Source organism: Formica exsecta, unplaced genomic scaffold, assembly GCF_003651465.1.
Source record: "Formica exsecta isolate Colony F162 unplaced genomic scaffold, ASM365146v1 scaffold712, whole genome shotgun sequence".
NCBI lineage: Eukaryota > Metazoa > Arthropoda > Insecta > Hymenoptera > Formicidae > Formica > Formica exsecta.
Genome location: NW_021853480.1, coordinates 68,154 through 77,365, shown reverse-complemented (window position 1 = coordinate 77,365; position 9,212 = coordinate 68,154). Strand labels below are relative to the sequence as shown.

Genomic DNA, 9,212 nt, shown 5'->3' with positions numbered 1-9,212 from the left:
CCCCCCCAAAAAAAAGATCGTGATGAACATGATTCCAGCCGTTATAGTCATCTGAAATAAAAAAACCAAAAAGATTCTTAATTTGTATGAGTGTGGCTATCGTGTGAACTAGAATTGAATCAATATTCGCAAAATTCGAATTTTGTGATTTACAAAACTAACCAATTTTTTGGTGAAAAATGAAATTTCTTTTTTGAAACGCTACCATTTTTTTACTTTTCAATATTTTTTTTTATTCTGGTTCACAAGTGTAGTCACATTCATACAGATTAAGAATCTTTTTGATTTTTTTATTTCAGATGACTATAACGGCTGGAATTATGTTTGCCACAAACAACAATTTTTTTTTTAGACATCTTAGTTGGACTACTATAACTCCGAAACAAACAAATATTTTTGTTTGAAAAGAATTCAGAATATACTTATATATATATATAAGTATATTCTGAATATATATGTTATTTAATAAACGCAAAGTTTAGAATTATTATGTTTTATACTTTCCTTTAAAAAAAATTCCCCAAAATCGCCTTATTTTCAGAGTATTAAACTAGAAAGACCCCTTAATACTAATATATCTCTGTTTTTTCTTGAGATAATATATAAATATATATAATTTAGTTTTATTTATTGTTAAATATTATTATATATACTTTGTACACATACATTATATTATATATTATATATTTTTTAAATTCCCTTAAAAAGACTTTTTTCTAAAAAAGTAATCTAGAATTAGATCAAATAAAAAATAAATCATGTTATATGTTATACACAATTTACATACCCCAACTTTAGGAAGATTGTTTAATATTTTATGCTTCTCTTTCTCCGGCACATCAGCTATTATCTCTGTTTGACATTGAATTACTGGTGTTTTCAACTGCTGTGGTATTTGCAATGTAGTGGCACATTTCTTGATGAACTCAATGGTTTCCAATAGCTTTTTACTTCAAAAAAAAAAATTTTTATAATATAATTATAATATTTATATAAGTTCATGTTTAATTTATCATCATTAATTTTAAATATTAAAAAATTAATATTTTTTCCAAAACATTTTATATCACACAAAAAGAAAACAAATTTTTTGCATAAGTAGCTAGCTCTTTTTATGGACTATGGCAGAACTGAAAAATTTAATTGCAACTTCCAAATTGATTTTTCTATTGTGCAAGCACTTTTGAGATTTGAGAGGCGCGTTTGGCAGATTGTTGCTAATACGCGAGTAGCAGGAGAGCAGTGAGCGTCAAACACAAAAATTGGCTCAAAAATTGCAATTAAATCTCCAGCACTGGTCTGCGATATGAAAAGCAAATAAAATGTATTGATAATCAGAGCTAAACAAAATTACCTGACTTCGGAATGTTGTCATTATTTGTTTCCATGGGTTTATTCAAATTTTTTAACGTATAATTGTTATGATTCTCATGCCTTTTAATCTTTCGGTTTTTTCTAGCTGCCTTCTTCTCTTTTTTTAATTGCTTCCAAGACGTATCGAGAGCTTGATAATCGCGTTGCTGAGTGTTCATCACATCAAAGGTTTCGATTTCACTGTTCTTCCTTCTATGTATAAGAATCAAAAGATATCAAAAAGATATCAAAATTATAATACACCCAATTTTATAAGCTCTATATAAGTAAAAAATTAATTATTGTATACAGAAAAGATAAGGAATTTTCTCTTTACTTCAATAGCGGAGGCTGTGGTTTGTCTGCTGTGACGGGCAAGCTCAGGTCTAGAAATGGCTCAGTACGTTGCGACGAGTGATGACAATCCAGACACTGTAGAGTAGACACCAACACGCCACGAAATACCGCTTCTGGTCCCAATAGTCGTGTGCTAGCCTGGTTGCCATAAAATTTTATGCGAGATTTCAGACCCTTTTCCACACAATCCGGTTTTGTTTTCTCGCTCAAGCCTACCTCCTTCAGAATTATGATCTGGTATCTCTACAATATACATAAAATTTTAATTTATATAATATATAAGATCTTTATTTATCTTTGTAGAATAACTGTATTATCTCAAAAAATTTAAAGACAATTTCCTACTTAAAAAAAAAAAAAAGAAAAAAAACTAACTTTGTTGTGAATCAAATTGAGATGAATTGAGATCAATTATGAAAAGTTGTAAAGTTTGATATTTGTATTTACAGAATTTTTAAATAAATTTCACTTAACTTTATTTTTTACAAAATTATATAATAAAAAAAACAACAACCAAAAATTCGATTAATCTTTTTAGTTACTTAATAAATGCCAAATAAAAAAAGTATGGCACAATTTTGTTAAAGGGGTTGTAAAAAGCTTTCTCTTTAATTCATTTTTTTATGATTGAATGATTTTTTTCGTCGATTTATTTCCCGTCAAAATGAAATCGACTTATTGATTTTATGCTCTTGTAATTAGTGAATAAATTATAATAATTAGAATAAATTATCATGCAATCATCATTAAAAAAGCACATTCAAAAAAGTCTCTTTAAAATATATTTAATGAAATCGTACCATATTTTTTTCATTTAGTATTCATTAACTAACTTTAAAAAAGTTTGTCGAGTTGGCTATTGTTTCTTCATTATGTAACTTTATAAAAAATAAAGATAATTAAAATCAATTAAAAGATTCTGAAAATAGAAATTTCAATCATTACAATTCTTTATTACTGATCTTAACCCAACTTGCGACAAAATTACAGCCATTTAAAAATCGTCTTTTTTTAAGAAAAAAAAAAAGAAGTATTTTAACTAATTCTTGCGATATCACCACTTGCAATATTAATTAATTGTAACTTAACGGGATGCATCCTTTCATTTCCAAGGAAATAAAAAATTTGTCGAGATTTAAATGTTTATACTCTTCCGACCTAAACACGCACCACACACGCATTATCGCAACGGACGCGTGCATAAGCGTTGTAATACATCCGCGAAAGTGCCGAACACGCGAGAGCGAATATCGTGCTCGATAGGGGATCGATTCGCGCGCGAAAACCCCTGCTTTATGCAAATCGCCGCGCACGCTGAGCGAGTAATAAATTATTCGCTCGGTCGAGTCCGTTTATGGGCGGCACACAGAGAGAAATTCGCGTTCCCCTTTTACTCTGCCCGGATTCTCCGGTATACTCTCTGTTTGTCGCTCCCGGCGCCGTAAACACGACCAAATATTTGCCGCTAATAAAGCCCACGGTGGGAGATAAATATTTATTGGACGTCATGGATCCTCTCCGACGTATTCGTTCGATGCGAAAAAAAAAAAAAAAAAAAAAAAAAGAAAAAAAAAAAGAAAGAAAGAAAAAAGAAAAAACAATGCATATTTATAAAAATGTAAAAATAAATATTTCTTTAAATTAAGGAGCTTTTATATTACACACACAAGCGCACGCAGGCGCATCAATTTTCCATGAGGCTTCAAAGATTTCCATTATTCATTACATCCAAAAACTAGTATATAAAAGAAAATTTCAATGTAAATCGGGAAATTGCAAAATCAACAGATATTAGAATAATATATTACAAATTCATCATAATTTGAAATTTTCGATACATATTTTGCAGTTTTTAGAGTTCAATTTTAGAAGATTAGCAAATAACTTCGTCAATAGCTTTTTTCATCAATATTTCAATAACCTTTAATTAAATAATATTTAGAAATAATGCAACTTTATAATAATTTCTGCAAATTACAAAGCACAATATTTCGTAAATTCATCATTAGTTTTCAAAAGTCAAACTTCACTAATTTTTCTCAAAACTCATAGTAATTAATTATATTTTATCGTAAGAAAATTATGATACTTAATAATTATTCAGTTATTTTCTTCTGTATTTTCAATAAATTTATTATATATTCAATATTAGAGCCTTTTTTCAATGTTTGTTTAAATCTATTATAATTTCAACATAATATTTCCATCAAGAAATCTTTTGAACATCCCGCATAGCAAATATCAAATATCTTTAGGATATCTAAAAGACATTCATGCACTGTTTGGGTATGCTTTTTTGCAACTTTTTAAAAGTTTTTTTTTATTTAAAATTAACTATTATTATCTAAATTATTACACACTTTATCAATAGCAATATCACTATCAAAATTATATCATTTTATTCTAACATAATTTTAACGTAAAATATGTCTTTTAATAACTTTACTTTAATATTTCTTATACATAAAATAACAACAATCAATTTATGCAAAAAGAAACAATAATTTTGTTCTTAAAAAAAAAGTATAATTGCAGTTGTAGTATTTTTTTTTGTGCTTGTAACACAGAAAAACTTGAATTATTAATCAATTATTCCTGTTATTCTATATCTTATGCATGTATGCACATATGCATGATACATGCATGTGTGTGTATGTGCGTGTCCATATGTATATACATATTTACCTGCTATTAGGACAAATTTCAATTTCACACTGATAGCACCAAACACTCCAATGATGAGTGTCCGTCACTATGCAATGACAGTCACTGTGGGGCTTCTTATAATGCTCTATAGCATGCTGTTTCTGCTCTTTGCCACAACTTTGTTCTCCGCACTGTAGGCAAATCCACAATGGCTTCGAGATATACTGCAAGTTTAAATAATTTGAAATTTGACTTTAATATCTTTTACATGTTTCAATCGCGAATAGTATATCATTTACAATTTCCTCTGTCTTTTTGAAGTCCACTTCTATTTTCTTACAAATGGAGCATTCGCTCATTATCCCAGTCTTCTTTATGTTTTTCTTCACCTTGTTCAGATTGATAGCCTTTGCTATATGCAAACATTTTACACCTGTCAACACAAAATTAATATTATTGATATTAAAATATCCACATGCATATTTGATGAAAAAGTTATTTTCTGGATTTTGTAAGCAGAGAGAAAGAAAAAGAGAAAAGAAGACAAGGTTTCAATTTATATATTAAAAATTAAGAAATTTATATATTATGTTTTTAGATGCTACACAATTTTAAGTATGAAAATCCTAATTGCTTAGATTTTAAAATTTCCAGATTGATTTTTTGGAATTTAATAAATATTTCTCTGTCTTTGGATATCACAAAATATAATTATTTTTGAAAAAAAACTAACTTTGTTGTGAATCAAATTGAGATGAATTGAGATCAATTATGAAAAGTTGTAAAGTTTGATATTTGTATTTACAGAATTTTTAAATAAATTTCACTTAACTTTATTTTTTACAAAATTATATAATAAAAAAAACAACAACCAAAAATTCGATTAATCTTTTTAGTTACTTAATAAATGCCAAATAAAAAAAGTATGGCACAATTTTGTTAAAGGGGTTGTAAAAAGCTTTCTCTTTAATTCATTTTTTTATGATTGAATGATTTTTTTCGTCGATTTATTTCCCGTCAAAATGAAATCGACTTATTGATTTTATGCTCTTGTAATTAGTGAATAAATTATAATAATTAGAATAAATTATCATGCAATCATCATTAAAAAAGCACATTCAAAAAAGTCTCTTTAAAATATATTTAATGAAATCGTACCATATTTTTTTCATTTAGTATTCATTAACTAACTTTAAAAAAGTTTGTCGAGTTGGCTATTGTTTCTTCATTATGTAACTTTATAAAAAATAAAGATAATTAAAATCAATTAAAAGATTCTGAAAATAGAAATTTCAATCATTACAATTCTTTATTACTGATCTTAACCCAACTTGCGACAAAATTACAGCCATTTAAAAATCGTCTTTTTTTAAGAAAAAAAAAAAGAAGTATTTTAACTTTCTTGCAACAGTATAGCAGACTAGATATATTTATTAAATTAGCTATCACCATTGATCTAACATTGCTTTAAATATAAAATATTCCAAAAAGTAAAGAAATAAATTCTAGGAGCATTATTGAAAAAATTATTTAGAAGATTAGAAGATGTAATTAACAAGGAAACCTCGCAAACACCCGAATTCTGATTTTGATGAAACTTTACACACATGTAGAGGGGGGGGGGAGGGGTAAATAGACAAATTTAGAAATTTTCTGTTGCTGTTCAAAAACGATTCTAAGGAGTGAGATTACCCCTTATGTATACAGCGGCTTTTTTGCTTCTCCCAATATATCTCAAAAATTATTTAATATCAAAAAATGTTTTATACAAAAATTTCACGGTAAGAACACCTCTATTTAACCACATTAACAATATTTAAAAAAAATTTTTTTTAAAGAAAGTTTTTCCAAAAATCTTTAAAAAAATTTTATTAATGTGTTAAATAGCAATGTTCTTACGATAAAACTTATATTGAAAACATTTTTTGATATCTCCAATTATTTTCGAGATATATTGAGAAAAGCAAAGAACCTTGAATTGTTTTAATTACCGTTTTTAAAACATTTTGGGTGTTTAAAAAGCTTTATTTTTTTAGATTTTACTATTAATTATAAACAGTTATGTATTTTACATGTTACAACTTTATAATACCTACCAAAAATTAGATAAATTATTTTTTTACATTATTTCTTATCATAGTTTTAAATGTAATATTTATTACAATCATATTTTAAGAGAATCTTGTCTTGCATATTGCCATTTACAAAATATCGGAAACGCGGTTTGTGAATCAATACACTGTGCTTTTATACCGTATATTCTGTGTATATCTCGCCTACGCGCGTCTATGGCCATGTATATAGACATCAAATATTAAAATTATCAAATATTGAATGAAGCTATGTAAGCTATGTCACGCCTGTACTTGAAATATCGATGTGCTGTTCGTTCTACTACTCGTTGTACTTGTTGTTTTATGGAACACTTTGCATATAGTCTGCTTTAACTTTTAAATTTTGCGGAGAGACGGAGAGAGAACACCGCAATGAATAATTAATAGAATATAAATTACAAAAAATAAGATCTCTCTTACATACATAATATATATAGGTATATATACATATACATTGTCCAAATAGAAATAAAGCTATCTAAAACTTACGAAAAGAAATAATATTCACAAAAGCAGATAAAACCACACAGTGCATATGTGCCCAGTGTATATACAGGGTGTATCTGAAATGATGCACTAAACTTTAGGAGCGTATTCTAGAGGTCAAAATAAGACTTTTTTTTCTTATGAACATGGGTCCGCAAATGAATCCCCCTCTGAGCTAAAATTCGAAAATGTGTGAAATTGACCAAACATTCGCAACGCAAATTTATTTATCTCTCAAGAGAGAGTAATAGGTAACGTCAAAACCAAGGTCTGCCATTTTTCTTCTGAAATACAGCCAATTTTTAATTTTTTCCCGAAACTTTAGAGCCTCTAGCTCGAAGGAGGTTTCATTTGCAAACCCATGTTCATAGGAAAAAAAGTCTTATTTTGATCTCTAGAATATGCTCCTAAAATTTAGTGCATCATTTTAAAAAAAAGAAAAAAAGGAAAAAATTTTCAGAGATTTATTTTTTACGTCTCTTATATGTATAAAAAAATAAAAAATATTCAGATTTCCAAAAAACAAAAAAACAAAAAAATTTCTTAAAAAATTTATTAATGTGGTTAAATAAAAGTGTTTTTACCACAGACTTTTATATAATACAGGGTGAGTCATTTTAATCAACGCACGCAAATAAGGGTGAGTCATTTTAATCAACGCTCGTAAAGTAAGCAAGATGGAAAAAAATGTTTTATACAAAAGTTGTAGGGTTCAGAGGGGGACACATGATGAAAATATGGACTTGACCTTGAGTGACCTTTTCAAGGCCAAGTCAATGTGATCGCTCCTAAAATTTAGTGCATCATTTTAGATACACCCTGTATATATATATATATACTCAAAATTTTTCGGGTCACTTTATTAATCTAAGAATTCGAAGATGTATAGAATACAAAGACAAGAATCCAAAAATCTAAGAAGCCATATAGAATTTAAGAATAAAGAAAGAAATAAGATTTAAAAATCCTTGGATCTAGAAATATTGATCTATAAAAATCAGATTAGGATTAGGTTAAATTACAGTGATAAAAACCATAAAAACCAGTTCTATTTGTGCGTATGAATATATATGCATTTTTAACCTGCACTCGCTTCTTCGCAAGACTCGGTGGAAGCTTCGCTGATATCAGGATCCGCATCTGGCTGTCTGTTCCGCTTTTTACTCATTTCGTTGCCTAACTAACAATAAGTGGACGTGAGGGGTTCTTGTTCTTGTATGCACGTGCGTGCTTGTCGCGCCAACAATTCTCCTGGCTGATCAGCCAAATTCTTGATTCTGACGTTCGCGTAAAAAAAAACATGTGGATCATCAAGGCACGCGCACATTTTCCGCGGATGGTAGGATGCTGCGTTCCGATTTCTGATATTGAGGGTGATGTCTTTGAGCAAAGTAACTCACAAGAGAGAGGCAACTATGATTTTCTTTCTTACTTCCTTCCGACATGTTTTTCTATCGGGAAACAAAGGCATTCCATTTATATATGTTCTAAGGTCCCATGGCGCGTATTGCGATACGCACCCCAGGGTAGCGTTCCATGGTGCGTAGAGTCCTATATGTACTTTCCGAGATATTTTACAGTTTCAAGTTAAAAAACTCACCCTGTATAAGGGGTGGTTTCATCCCTTAGAACCGTTTTTGGGCAGCAACTGAAAATTTCTAAATTCATCTCTTTACTAAGTTTCATCAAAATCAGAATTTTCGGCTTCACGAAGTTCCCTTATAAGACAATTTTCTCACTTACCCGAAGATCTTCATTCCGTACTATTTCCAACAAATGTCGGAGTAATTCGTGCGAGTCGTGTTGCCCTCCGTCAACGCATTGCGTACTTTTTTTCCTAAGTTTACAGAGGAGATTCAGAGGTGTATATGTTTGATAGCCATTAGTGTTCTGCATTTTCAATAAAGTTTCGCAAAGGATTGATGTGAAACTGCCCCATCGCTCCAAGGTCCCCTCAATCGGTGGCTATAAGTCAAATAAAATAGAAAAGAGCAATTACTCATAAAAAATACGATAAACAAAAGCAAAAGTGTAAAATAAACTATTTTATCTAGCAAATCTGTTATGAAGTCTTCCTAGTTTGATGCTCTGAAAATAAGGCAAATATCTGGCAAACTTAAAAAAAAAAAGTATAAAACATATTAATTCTAAACTTTGCACATTTATTAAATAACGTTTCAAATATATCCTGAATTTATTTCAAACAAAAATATTTGTTCGTTTCGGAGTTATAGTAATCCAACCAGGGTGTCCCCC

General features: G+C 29.1%; 2 protein-coding genes across 2 annotated transcripts in view; both read right to left on the bottom strand.

Moving 5' to 3' along the window:
* Positions 1–9,212, bottom strand: part of LOC115243276 (ubiquitin carboxyl-terminal hydrolase 45-like) — a gene marked incomplete at its 5' end in the record, with an annotated part of 25,268 nt that overhangs the window by 15,243 nt on the left and 813 nt on the right. The window contains 3 exons of the mRNA XM_029820109.1: positions 1,355–1,566; positions 1,691–1,953; positions 8,700–8,921. Coding sequence (XP_029675969.1) covers positions 1,355–1,566; positions 1,691–1,953; positions 8,700–8,921 — 697 coding nt within the window. The remainder of the gene's footprint in view (positions 1–1,354; positions 1,567–1,690; positions 1,954–8,699; positions 8,922–9,212) is intronic.
* On the bottom strand, positions 3,867–8,331 carry LOC115243277 (ubiquitin carboxyl-terminal hydrolase 16-like). Its single transcript, XM_029820110.1, has 3 exons — positions 8,040–8,331; positions 4,656–4,789; positions 3,867–4,580 (listed from the first exon to the last, which is right to left on the bottom strand). Exons 1-3 carry the CDS (start codon positions 8,122–8,124, stop codon positions 4,392–4,394), a joined length of 408 nt encoding a protein of 135 aa, XP_029675970.1. The 5' UTR covers positions 8,125–8,331; the 3' UTR covers positions 3,867–4,391.

Excerpts from the sequence above, each read along its gene's own strand:
- LOC115243277 (XM_029820110.1), bottom strand. The coding sequence starts at position 8,124 with ATGAGTAAAAAGCGGAACAGACAGCCAGATGCGGATCCTGATATCAGC. Across the intron at positions 4,790-8,039 it reads TTGCGAAGAAGCGAGTGCAG|GTGTAAAATGTTTGCATATA; the intron begins GTTAAAAATGCA and ends TTGTGTTGACAG. Across the intron at positions 4,581-4,655 it reads TCAAAAAGACAGAGGAAATT|TATATCTCGAAGCCATTGTG; the intron begins GTAAATGATATA and ends TTAAACTTGCAG.